This window comes from Dendrobium catenatum, unplaced genomic scaffold (assembly GCF_001605985.2).
Source record: "Dendrobium catenatum unplaced genomic scaffold, ASM160598v2 fragScaff_scaffold_1338, whole genome shotgun sequence".
Taxonomy (NCBI): Eukaryota; Viridiplantae; Streptophyta; class Magnoliopsida; order Asparagales; family Orchidaceae; genus Dendrobium; species Dendrobium catenatum.
In genome coordinates this window covers 787156-800694 of record NW_021319800.1, presented here as the reverse complement: position 1 = coordinate 800694, position 13539 = coordinate 787156, and the positions used below count along the sequence as shown (strand labels likewise).

Here is a 13539-nt window from a genome sequence, read left to right as displayed (position 1 = left end):
AGGTGTTCTATATAGGAATGTTGCTACTGTTAGCCACTGAAATCGAATCGAGGCCGCTGTAGGGAGCGACATTGCTCATGTTGGAGGCGTCCGACGTCAAATGTGTTGTGGCACCGGAGTCAAGAATCCAGTCGGTGGTAGACTGCGTGGCTTGCAGTTGAGAAAATAATGCTCTGGAGGTTGTCGAAGAGGATGGTGCGTACTGAAGATTGCACCTATGCCAGCAATTCAGCGCAATAAGACCGGTTTTGCCTCATATCTGGAATAAAGGACGGGATTGAGGCGGGTGATTTCTTTGAATTTGATTATCATTGTTTGGATTGGGATGAGAACTTTAATTGCGTTGTTGAGATCAGTTGAACCGTCCTCTGGTTGGTTTGTGTCGAATAGAGAGAAGTGTCATGTTTTTTTTATGGGAGTTTGATTTCTCTGGACTGTTCTTGTTGAATGTTTATTTCTTCGTTGCAAAGCAACGAGTAAAGGATGTCCAAAGAAATGGGGTTCAAGGATGTTCGAATGAAAGTCTTGAAGGAATTGTAGTTTGACAGAAGACCATTCAAGATGTATAAAATTATGTCTTCGGTGTCCATTGTTGATCCCGCGGCTGTTATGTTGTCGACGAGGTTCTTGATTTGAGCTAGATACTGTTGCATGGAGCGATCTTTCATCTGAACTTGGTGAAGTTCGTTCTTGAGTTGGATCACTCGAGAACGGTTTGTGGGTTGCAGTCGAGTTTTGAGAGTTGTCCAGATCTAGTGCGCGGTAGTGAGCGTGATGACGTAGGGAATCACCGAGGCAGAGATGGTGGAAAGAATCACGGAGATGAGATTCCGGTCAATGAGTTTCCAGAGCTTGTGATCGGTGGTGGACGAGGCGAGAGGGCAGGTAGTGATACTTGTGAGATGGCCGCTGAATCCATTTGCGGCGAAATGCTGGTACATTTGAAGTCGCCATATGGAGTAGTTCTCGTTGGTGAGGGTAGTGGGGACAAGGTTCTTGAGATTGGAGATAAGGAGCTTGATAGGGGTGGGAACGACGAACTCTTCGAGCGAAGCCGAGATGATAACATAACGAGCTAGAAGAAAGAAAGCACAGAGAAGACAAAAAAGATAGAATTGATGTTGATTTCAGAGATACAGGACCCGTGAGCTATATATATCTAACAGCTATAGAGATACAAAGACAAGAATCAAGAAATATATTATGACCAGTTAAGAAACTAATCTGACCTGTCCAGGTACATTAACAAAACAAAGCAATAAGAAAGTTGTCCCAAATGGAGCCTTAGGCTAAACTCAAGCATGTTAATCAAGTTCACCCGTGGAGAGAATCGTTAGGCGCTTACTATTTAATGCGGGACTTGCTTTAGTAAATTTATTGTTTATAAGTATGAAAAAAATATTCTAGTGTAACATTAGATAAATATTCAAATATAACCTTAGAAATTTATAAATAGAGCCCAATTTACCTTATTTTTTTAAAAATTAACTATATAAACACTAAAAATGTTTAAATCCCTAATCAAGAGTTATCTTTCAACCCCCACCCTTCATTTATGAGGACAATTCAAGTTTCTTCAATAATCATCTAGCTTTAGGTCATTATATTAACCGTCTTTGTTATAGATTAGAGCATTCTAAATGAATTCTTACCGCTTATTGACTATAGGCTACTCATTCTATTTTTTAAAAAAGACTAGCATCATTGTCTCGTCTTACTTATTGACACTAAGGCTTTGTTTGGGATGATTTTCTTATTGTTTCTTAAAGCAATTTTCTAATACAAAAAATTTAATTTTTTGTACTAATTTTTGGTACTTGAAAAATACTTTAAGAAGCAGTAAGAAAGCCGTCTCAGATGAATCCTATATCATTTATTCGATCTCTCTTAATTTAGAATTAATTGTTATCATTAGCCCATATATTATACATTATTGAATCCGCTCCCTCTTTAAGAAGAATAATACTTATAATTATCTCCAATTATTTTTTAACTTACTTAATATAATAATGATAATAATAATAATGGAGACAATTCACGCTAATTGTTAGAGCCTTTGTTTACAACGGTGACCAAAGAAGCTTTAGTAATTAGCTCACCGGTAAGTAACGCGACTCCCAACCGATGAATCAGCGATAGAGAACCCCCTTCTTTTTAAGAACGCGACAACGACTCCTGCTCTTCTCCCACTCCACAATCGGACCAAATGGACCACCATCCTCCGCTGCCCACATCTCCCACCTCATGGCCTTCCTTCTGCTCACAGCCGCTTGCCTCCGGCGACGATTCCCACTCTGCCGAAGAACTCCGTCAAGCCCTCCTCCGCACCACACTCGAGCTCGAATCCACCCGCTTCATAGCCCATGAAGAGCTCCGCCGCCTCGAAGCCCACGCTCACCACCTCTCCCATCTCCTCGACCTCGCCTCCCGCGAACGCGACGAGGCTCGCCTCCACGCCCACACCCTCCTCCTCCTCCTCGACCACCGCCACCGCCCTGCGCCGGCCTCGTCTTCCTCCGAGGACGAGAGTTCCCCTGCGGCGGCGGCAGCAGCGGTGGCAGAGGAGGAGATGGATGCGGCGGCCAGGAAACGTGGATTACCGGAAAAGGGGCGACTTTTGGAGGCGGTGATGAGGGCTGGACCGCTGCTTCAGACGCTGATGCTCGCCGGGCCGTTGCCGGAGTGGAGACACCCGCCGCCGGCGATGCAGGGATTTGAAATTCCGCCGGTGGTTATGAACGCCGGTGGTCGGAGGAGCAGGAAAGGATCGCCTGAGCTGGATTCGGAAAACAAGGTGTCCTTTTAAGTCGAAGAATTTCTACGGTATTATCAATTATGAGAAGCTAGGATTATCTTCAGAATTGGGGTTTTTTTAAGGATATTTGTATAAAACTCTGGTTTGCAAATATAATTAAATTTGCAATTAATACCAATTAGTATTTTTTTATGTTAGAAATTTTAGGAGTTTTTTGCACATTCATTAATTTGTTTTCTTATAAAATTAATGACTATTTTTTTAACATCTCTATATTTATATGATTAAACTTTTATTTGAAATGATTTTTTGTTGCTTCTTAAAACAATTTTTAGTATAAAATTTAAAATTTTATATTAAAAATTTACTTTAAGAAATAATAAGAAAAGTTGTCCCAAACTAAACCTAAATCATTGAAAATAAAAGTTGAAATTTTATCCTCCTCAATTTTTAGATGATATTATTATAAATAAAAAAAATTAAACACCAATTTTTAAAAAATTGGATTATATGTATTTAATTTTTCTAGTTTAATAGCATTATTAAGATTTATTATAAAATTAAATCTTATTATCAAATTTTATTTTAAAATTTTAAACATATTAAGATTCATTAAAACTCATTATTATATTGACATAAGAGAAAACCTAGTTGCTTTATTTATCAAAAGGAAAAAATTATTATTATTTTATGAAATTTTTACTTATATTTGTAATAAAATATATCTCCAGCATAATTTGCGCTTAAATTCTATAATAATAGAATGTAATATGTGTTAATGATTAGGGTGCTTTTTATAAAATTTTAATTAAAGCCTAATGTTTGATGGATGGGAAGAAAATTTTTTCTAATCTATTTTAGAATTCAGAATTTTAAGCATAAATTTGTTTATTACACCAACATATTAATTTTTATTGAATGTAAAATTTAAATTCTTTCCAACCCAAATATTTATTAGTCAGATCAATCAATTCAATTGACTTTGCATGCCTATGCCTAAAATAGGTCAATATAAGTCTATAGTTAGTTATTACCTAAGATTAAAAAATAGTAAAAATAATTAATTAATGGCATATTACTTAGAGGGAATTTATTAGGTTACTATGCCTATAAAAATAAACTTTGAACAATATACTAATAAATATAAAAAAATACAAGTGATTTTATTAGTAAAATAATTTATAAAAGTTTCTTTACATATATACCGACGATAAATAAAATAAAATAAAATACAATTAATACTCTAAATGAATATGCACAATGAATAATTAATAGCTTTCTTGCTTATCTTACTTCGTTTGGTACTTAATGCTTCTTAGAGCAAAATTTTAGTACAAAAATTAAAAAATTTGTATTTAAAAATTGGTTTAAGAAGCAGTAAGAAATCAGTCCCAAATGAGGCCTTAGGCTCCATTTGAGACAACTTTCTTACTATTTTTTAAAGTAATTTTTTATTAAAAAACTTTAGTTTAAAATGTTTTTTAACTATAAAATAATTTTAAAAATCAATAAGAAAATTACACCAAATGAAACTTTAATATGCTAGTTAAAAAGCTAAGATAAATCTAGTCTGATTGGTTGGCAGCTAATTCTCTTTTAGAGACTTTATTTAATTATATAAATAAAAAAGGCCTTTTACTTCAAAAATAATTTTTATTTATAGAGGTTTTAAACTAAAGAAAAAATAATGTTTTGGTATAAATAATAATTTTATGCCTATGGATTTGTTTTATTTATTTATTTATATGGCTTTATATATAAGAAGACTTATTTTTGTGGCATATATCCGTATAAGAAGAGTTAAATATAATTATTTTGATTTTCATAAATTTTATTTGAAGAGTTAAATATAATTATTTTGATTTTCATAAATTTTATTCCAATAATTTAGAATATATTGAATGATTGGGGTGACCTAATTGCAACATTATAAGTGCACATTGAGCATAAAAAAGTGATAAATCATGAAATATTTTTAATGATAAGTATGCCTTAAAATAATTTGAACATGTTCGGGCATGGCCCGTAATTGATCTGAATTTGATTCTGTTGGCTAAAACTCAACCCGCTTTTAACCCAAATGATTTGAACTTGACTCGACAATTTGTTTAATTAAAAAATATTTTTAATAACTTATCAACTATAAATTTTAGGTTGATTGATAAAAAAATAAGAAGCACATCTTAACAAGCAAAATAATTTTAGAAAATAAAAATAAACAAATTACTTTTGGGTCAAATTTAGGTTTGTGGGCCAACCCGAATTAGACCTGTTAATTAAGGGTCGAAATTCCAGACCAAAACGAAATCCATTTATTAATCAGGTTTACTTGAACCAAGATTTCGACTCACATCTCTGTCAAATTGATGACACCCTTATAAATATAGACATAATTAAGCATAATTAACCCCCAATTAACTATTGTTGCAAACCATAATATCCACTAATTTTTTTTTTTATCACAAATAATAATATTGTGCTTTGAGATAATATGCTATTTTACTTGAATTAACATAATGAAGCTTCATAGTAATTGTATGAACTATTAAAATGCTCTAAATCACTCATTTTTTAAAATTAAAAATTTAATAATAAAATTTTTCAAAAAGTAAAATTATTGAAAAAACATTAAAAATAAATCTTTTGATCTATATTTGCATACCTTTTCCCCATGCAAATTAATATATTAGTGCATGGACCAACATTCTTATGACAAGAATGGCTATTTTTATTTTTTAGAGTGAATAAAATTCAAAAAATGGCTATTTTGATGTGACATGCAATTATAATGACTCAAATAATGGTGTTTAGACTAGCTCTAACTAATCAATATTATTTTTTCTCTAAAAATAATATTTTTAACCTTTCAAAACACTTTTATAGGTTGAGTTGCTCTATGGTTAGATTAATTATTGTTCATGTCAAATCATATAAAAGCTAATGTGCTTTTCTTATTACTAATAAGTGAAGGCTAGCTCTATAGTGTCAAATCTTTACAAACTTTTGGTCACATGGTTTAGTTGTGGACCATTTTGGTCCAAACATTTTGATAAAAAGAGTAAGAGAATATATAAGTGTTTAGAGTTTGGCATTATCTTTATACTAAATAATAAAATTTCATATGCATAAAATCTTAGACATTTAGTATTTTGCGGTGGATTTTCAACAAAATCAGCTGAGTTATTCGAATGAATAAAGAAAGAAAATTGAGGTGTCCGAAAAAATCAATGCGTCTAATTTGTCTAAATTTGTTATAATTATAATTTTGCATGATATTAAAATTATATCAAAAATTTATCTTTTTTCTTTTAAAATTTTACTTTATTTCTTAAAATTTTACAAAAATATTGCAATAATTCAATGAATGCTCAATTTATCAAACAAAGTCACAAAAAAAGCTCAAGCTTTAACTTTTTTTAATGCTTAATCACTTTGCATTAAAATGTAATAAATTTAACAAAAAGTTTTTCTTCAAGATAGCTTTCTAATCCTCTCAATGTAGAAACTAATAATTAGTTAAAGAAAATTTCAGCAAAAGATAGACTTTTCAATAAAAAAGAAAGGGTCCACATGAAGATTAGTCTTACAAATGCATGTGCTTCTTCAAGAAGCTTTGCCAATTAAATAGGAAAGGGACATATTTTCTCCTTATTTTGGTAGCATAGAAATTAAGCTATGTAGCTTATAATATTACATCCTCTTGTATTTAGGAAAGAGCCTTATGCAATAGTCTTCATTCTTGAAGAAGTATATCATTATTCACTTTGACATTAGAATAAGTACTTTTATACATTAATTTTTTGAATTTTCATTCATTCATCTCATCATCATTTTTTGAGACAACTTTCTTACTACTTTGTAAATTTAATATAGAAAAAAGAAAATTTTAAAACTGTTATAGAAAGTAGCTTCCTAGTATAATTTTTTTTTTTAAAGGAACAAAAAAGCAAATTTTAGGTAAAATATAAATTATAGTTGCAGTATAATAAGAAAAGTAGTACGCTTTTAATGTTTGGTGTGGCTTTTTACTGCTTCCTAAAGCAGTTTTTTTAGTACAAAATTTTTAATATTAGTACTAAAAAGCCGCTTTAATAAGTAGAAAGCTATACAAAATGAAGCTTTAGTTTTAAAATGATAAGCTTATTTATGAAATTTGAATTTTAACATTTCATGTATGCAAATGTATTGGTTTATTTATATCGATATATTTAATTCTCATTATAAAATTTTAATATAGAAGAGTTGATTAGCCTCAAGCTAAAATTTTGGGGATTTGGGACCTATTGATCCAATTAACTCAGCCTAATCAATAGTCTCATTTAAGTATAACATGATCATATTTGAATGTACTTATAAAGAAGACTTGATCTTCAAATATTCGACCCAATTTGGGCCTATTAAAATTATTAATTTATTTAGGCTTCGTTTGGAACGATTTTTTTATGCAAAATTTTCATATATCTGACCTGCGGTTGTTGTTGGAGCTGGACAATTATTTGAAGCAAAGAAAATTAACCATAATCTACCAAGTCTTAAGATTGGTGTACAAAAGGACCTTTTTGCATGATGTAATGACTTGAGAAGAGTAATATTTTCTTGGCTATCATTGTCATATGCATGAGCAACTCACATGCTATTCCTTGTGATGATGATGAGGATTGATTTGATTTAATTATGAGAAAATTAAATTATTCAAAAAAATATATATTTCTTCTATAAAATTTGATGGAGATGCCACTTGTCGTCTTTTTTTATGATTTTTTGTTAAAGCCAATTTTTGACTCAATCCACTTGCTTGATATTTTAGGGGAGGAACGAGTAAATCTTTTTTTTTTTAGAACGGGGGTATCTACCTGCTGCCATCCTCATAGGAGATGCATTGCGGCATAACTAATACCTCGGCGAGATCTAGTGGAGCCAACCCACGGGTGTTAGGCCCACACTTTGCTACTCCCCTTAGAGGAGGCGAGCCGCTTGAAAGGGGATTCGAATATGAGTTGGGGGGTTTCCAACCGTGCTAGTTCACCAAGCAAGCTAAGCCCGGTGGGTGAACGAATAAATCTTAACCCTTCATCTTCAAAACTTTTTCACCTCTCAACTCAAACCCTAAGGCCCTTTCTCTCCTAATTCCCGACCAATCTAACATTAGCTCCAGAGTGGGCAAATGCCCACAGTTCAATTTTTAAAAAAAAAAAAAACGATAATTTTTTTGAGTTTGGGCACCCTCAATTTATCATTTTGGCCAATTATTATAAAAAAAAACGCAACTTAACTCTCAACTTGAAATGAAATGACTAATTATTTAAAATAAAAACTCCCCAACTTTTCACACTATTACATAGTTTGTTGATGTAGTCTTACTAATTTTATAGATTTTTTTTTTCTCTAGAAACACCACTATTATTATTTAATAACTAAAATTTTGCCCACTCTATAAAATGGAGCTTGTCCCACCCCTGAATAAAATATTATTTTTAATAATTATGAGTATAAAAATATAGTTTAATGATAATAAATTTATAATATGTATATATTTATATTTATGCATGTCTAAATTCCAACAATGATTGATGATTTCACTCTACCTTGAGGATAGGGGTGTCAATTCGAGTCAACGGGTAGGGTTCGGGTCGAACCCGAAACTGACCCGGCATTATTCGGGTCAACTCGAACCGGACCCGTTTTAAAAAACGGGTAAGGTTTCCGGATCGGAACCCGACCCGATTCGGGTCCGAGTCAACCCGACCCTACAAGAATGACCCGGGGTTGACCCAAAATTACTAGTTTTCGGATCAAAAATCAGGTCAATCTTGGATTTTCGGGTCAAAAAAGGGTCAATCTCGGATTTTCGGGTCAAATACGAGTTTTCGTGTCACTTTCGGATCAATTTCGGGTTGCTGGGTCAACCCGAACTCGACTCGATTTTTAAAACTGATTGATTTGTTGAACCCGAACCCGATTCGGTTTCGGGTTGACCCAAATTCAGATTTTTCCGGATCGGGTTCAGGTCGTGTCAAAATTTGACACCCCTACTTGAGGATTTCACATAATAAATACATAGTAAATATATATTTTTAAAAAAATATATATATATTTAGTTATTTACTGTACGCCCTCATAAATCCGAATGACTCGGACTCCGCATGTAATAATCTCTCACTTGATCATATGTTTGGGTAAATTATCACGTGCGAACACTGGACAGAAAGAATCATCCTGATTTCTCTCTATCTACAGTAAAAGTGTAGTTACTATAGCAACTACAATTTGACTGCACTTTTACCGTAGATAGAGAAAAATCCAAATGATTTTCTCTATCCAGTGCCCACACCTAATAATTTTTCATATGTTTAGAGTGATATGTTTGTGTATTTTTTAATGTGTTGAGCCAACATCATAAGAGGTAGATTATGATGCAGAGCATGCACAGATGCACACACACTCAATGTTTTTTGGAAGTCTATATTTCAAGGTGCAGATATTGTTGGCTGCACAAAGTTTCAGAACCAGAGATATCCATGGCACAAAAATTTCTTAAGTAGCATAGGTAAAACTTCTGGAGAACTTACCGTTGAATTCTCTACTTCAGACATACAAGAGAAAACCTGACGATTGCAGAAGATAAAACTACATAAATCTGATAAAAAGAAGGTAAAAAAAAAGGAAAACATCTATGTTCTTCTCTCCTCAGAACTTGAGCTATCATCACTATCATCACACAGAGCTCTTGATTGAATTATAACCCGAGCTCCAGAAATAAGCCTGCAGGAATACACAACAGGCAATTCTCTATCAAAAAACAGAGAAATAGAGAGAGAGATTTATAACCAAAATCACTAAATTAAGAACAAATATGAAGGAGATTTTACTTAACTTTCTTCAATTTTGATTGTCTTTTCATTATCTTCTTTAACTGAAGAAATATCAGTGATCCTCTTGCTTCCATCAATAGATGACTGGCTACAGTCAGGACCAGCTGAAGAGTTTCTTGGGCAATCTGACATGGCTGATTTCATTATCTCATTCCTCGATGGCTTGTTAGATGAAATCTTAGTTGGTCGGGGAAGGCATTTCGAACGAGATGAATCGACAAATCTTTCTTTCTCCCTTTTGGAATATGGTGATTTATTGCTCCTGTGTAATGTACAATGTCTTAGCATTGTTCTATAGGATTCAACCGTTACGATTTTTTTTTGCAAATGCAGAAGAACTTCTCTTTGTAATTAAGATCCCATGGCAAGGGAATATAAGCATTGAAAGGAGAAGAAATTTCTCAGCCTCATGACCAAGCAATATTATTTTGAAGTTGAAAAATAAATTAAAAAACACGAAAATAATCAAAATGAAGATCTTAAATGACATATTTTTAGACAATTCAAGAAGTTTTTACAGTGTAAGGGAAGACAACATAGATGCAACAATGGAAGTATTAAAATTCTTGATAGATTATCCTGAAATGAAAAATGGTGCAGTGTAACGTAAGCAGTCTTCAAATTCCAGCTTAGTTCAAATTTGTTACTTGCTAGAAAGCTAAATTATGTATATATAAGCAAACATTTAAAGCCGGAATTACCTGTCAGCATTAAAGGAGGAGGACCTTTTGAGAGTGGGCAAACCTTCTCGCATATCTTCCTTATGCTTCTTAGTTTCAAGCAAGCTCCCACTAAAATACTCTTTATCTTCCATTCTTAATCCAATAAACCTTGGATTCTCGGACAAATAATCGAGCTCTCTAAGCATCACTGAGTTAGCTAATATTGGCGAGGGAAATTTCATATGAGAGAACTTTGGCTTGTAGGTAGGAACAAGACCAAAGCTATGGTGATCCTTCACAGAGATAGAACCACATGTGATAAGCTGAATAAGCACATTAGTTGCCTTCAATCTTGGCACTGTGGGCAAAAGAATCTCCTCCTCCTCAAGTATTCGAAAGCTGTTTATCTTACTGGCATCTGCTCTAATTAAAGACTCCAATGTCTCCATCTTTCTACCAGAGGAAGAAGCACTTGATGAGTTTAGTGGTGGAGAGATCTCATTCCTACATAATTCAGAGCCTTCCATAGACCCTGTGATCTGATTCGTCTTGCTTTGTTCATACTCAAATTCCATAGAGCTATCATCAGTAGAAACTCCCCTAGTGCAAGTATTATTTCGCACCGCACGAGTTCTTCTCCATCCATCATCAGTCTGGGTTGAAGCATCAGCAGCACTACTCGACTTGAACACCCTGTATTCAGCTAAGCTAGGGGGCACTGTCTTAGTGGAGATATTGCTAGGGGAACCCAGCCGATGCGCTAAAGGACATTGCTCATCTTCTAGTCTTCGAGGAGGAGAAGACGGCGGCGGTGATGGTGATGGAGGTGATGGAGTTTTTGACTCCTTGAAGGCGGTTGGAGAGGATGAGGAGGATGTCTCATTAGTTCTTGAAGAAGTGGGAGTTGGAGTTTCGGATTGAGAAATTTTTGAATTTTGTAGCTTTCCCATGGTTCCAACATGATGTGTCTTATCTAAACTCAATGCATCCAAATTCAAAAACACCAAGATTTTGTCAGAGCTGCTAGGAAAAAACTACAGTGAAAAGTAGCTCCTTTTGCAAATAATCAAAGGGGAATTACCAGAGGAGGGTTGATTGAAGAGCTCAGAACCCTTAAGCACAAACTCGGTGCCATTGGTAGGGAGGATCAAATCATCCTCGGAGAGATCATGCCACACAAATCCATTCTTATAACTCCTAAACAATTATTCAAATTAATTAATCATTTCAGTACCGAGAAGAGGAGAAATTTTGAAAGTGTAGAGATGTCACTCTGCTACCTCTTACAAGACCAGGAATACATGGCGGGCATTCCCTTTCCTCTTAGCACATTAAGCCGACTTATAACATCTACCATTGAAAAGAGAAGAAGACAAATTGCAAAATAAGGACACCACAAAACACAACGGTTTGCCTAAGAGCCAAAAAACTCTATTTTGTATTACCTCTGAGGTAAAGACCATCGGGAGACGAAAGAGGAACTTCGATGAAATGAGGGTGTTCGAGATGTCGATTTCTGCAGAGATAATACACCACGGGGATCTTTCTCCCCTGTTTCTGCTGCTTTAGGGCTGGCGGTGGAGAGCTCGCTTGGCCTCCATTCTTTCTCATTCTACCTTCCATGTCTACTTTGCTTAAACAAGGAAGAAGCTGAAGAAGATGAAGAAGGAACGAGAGGCATGGACTAGCTAGCTCGTGAAGAGGAAGGCCGTTGTGGAGAAGAACAAGCAAGTGATGAAGAGGTGCAAAAGGGTTTTCTGGTGGCAGGATTAACTAAGTACGGCTGTGGTATGGATACCGGTAAGGTTGCTTGCTTTGGAGGTAGTAGGCGGCATTAATGGCTTCCACGGGTCACAATGGGAGCGGGGGTAGAGAGAGAGTAGCGGGATTTTGAAGAGTGGGCAGAAGGGAGAGAGAGAGGGCACGAGGGAGACAAAAGTTGCAAGAAAAAGTAAGAAACGATACACGAGAGAGAGAGAGAGAGAGGTATTTGCAATAGAAAATTAGAAGAAACTGAAGCCCTTTTGTATCTGTTCATTCTTTTTCTTTTACCTTCCAACAGAGCTCACCCTTATGGAGAATTAGTATTTGACTTTTTAATTTTTTATAATATGCGTGGAGGAGATAAAAAATAATAAAATTAAAAACGACTAAAAAAAAAAAGTTAACGTTGAGTTTGGTTCATTTCAAATTATAATATAATGTTGGACCGTTTAAGTTGATTTAATAATTTTATTTCACTATGAGAAAAAAATGATTTTATAAATCTCATAATAAGTACACTTGAAAAAAATATATTTAATTTATTTTCTTAAAGAAATAATTTCAATTATTAATGTCGAGCATAATTAGTCTTATCATATTCGTAGAAAATTAATTCTATATATTTTAATTAAAATTATTATCCAAAACATTGCCTTCTCCACATACATAGTCCATCTATTTATCTCCAATGACTTCCTTAGCATTTCACAGGTCCTATGATGCCTCTCTCAATAGAGAAATTATTTTTGTACGGAGACTGGATGCAGAATGTTGTCAGGAGACCAATCAGAATCCCCCATATCAGCGGTACCGAGCCACAGTACCGGAGCAGTACTAAGTTGTGGTATCAAGCACATGGGTGATGTGGCGTATTCTGATTGGTTACAGGAGGGCGTTCGAAATCCACACAGAATAATTAATCCTCTCAACAAGCTTCGCATGTTGCTCATGTTCTCCTCAAATGCCTCGAATCTCATCTAAACTTGCTCTCATTGCAAACTTCCCTCATTTGCATGACATCATCCTAAAATACCTTTTCCAGCAAGCACTGTCTCGAATTAAATAAGTACATATCTCTATTCTCTCTCACTCTCTTCTTTTTTTTCTTCTCACATGTATCGTTCTCAATGTCTACACATCTCAAAATACAAGAGAAAGCTAACTAAATAATCCCAATGGACCTAACCCTTCAGAAAAAATGAGAAAGAAAACCGTCCGGTCCGCCTTGCAATGCTGCAGCGCCGAAGGTGCAGTGTTGTTGTGCCGAATCCAGAGCGTTGGGGCGCCAAATCCAAAACATTGTGGCGATGTGCTCTCTATCTACCGGTTCTAAGGCGCTCGGGAACACAACGTCTGACGCTCGGATACACATCATTGAACAACCCGATTGACTAACATAATAAGATTCCGCACATAACACCAAACATACAAAATCAATCCAACAAAAGTTTTTATTGTTTGCAAAATGGAAACAGAATCAATAAAA

The 13539-nt window shown here is 34.4% G+C and overlaps 2 protein-coding genes across 2 annotated transcripts; one reads left to right on the top strand and one right to left on the bottom strand.

Annotated features, from left to right (window-relative positions):
• Positions 1-1967: 1967 nt before the first annotated feature.
• Positions 1968-2933, top strand: LOC110115083. Its single transcript, XM_020848212.2, has one exon. It carries the CDS (start codon positions 2207-2209, stop codon positions 2804-2806), a length of 600 nt encoding a protein of 199 aa, XP_020703871.1. The 5' UTR covers positions 1968-2206; the 3' UTR covers positions 2807-2933.
• A 6293-nt stretch (positions 2934-9226) lies between these two features.
• Positions 9227-12243, bottom strand: LOC110115073 (protein UPSTREAM OF FLC). Its single transcript, XM_020848198.2, has 6 exons — positions 11735-12243; positions 11570-11639; positions 11371-11486; positions 10329-11262; positions 9629-9889; positions 9227-9517 (listed from the first exon to the last, which is right to left on the bottom strand). The coding sequence occupies exons 1-6, from the start codon at positions 11910-11912 to the stop codon at positions 9427-9429; spliced, it is 1650 nt and encodes a 549-aa protein (XP_020703857.1). The 5' UTR covers positions 11913-12243; the 3' UTR covers positions 9227-9426.
• Positions 12244-13539: the final 1296 nt, after the last annotated feature.

Excerpts from the sequence above, each read along its gene's own strand:
- LOC110115083 (XM_020848212.2), top strand. The coding sequence starts at position 2,207 with ATGGACCACCATCCTCCGCTGCCCACATCTCCCACCTCATGGCCTTCC.
- LOC110115073 (XM_020848198.2), bottom strand. The coding sequence starts at position 11,912 with ATGGAAGGTAGAATGAGAAAGAATGGAGGCCAAGCGAGCTCTCCACCG. Across the intron at positions 11,487-11,569 it reads TATTCCTGGTCTTGTAAGAG|GAGTTATAAGAATGGATTTG; the intron begins GTAGCAGAGTGA and ends ATAATTGTTTAG. Across the intron at positions 9,890-10,328 it reads TCCTCCTTTAATGCTGACAG|GAGCAATAAATCACCATATT; the intron begins GTAATTCCGGCT and ends TACATTACACAG.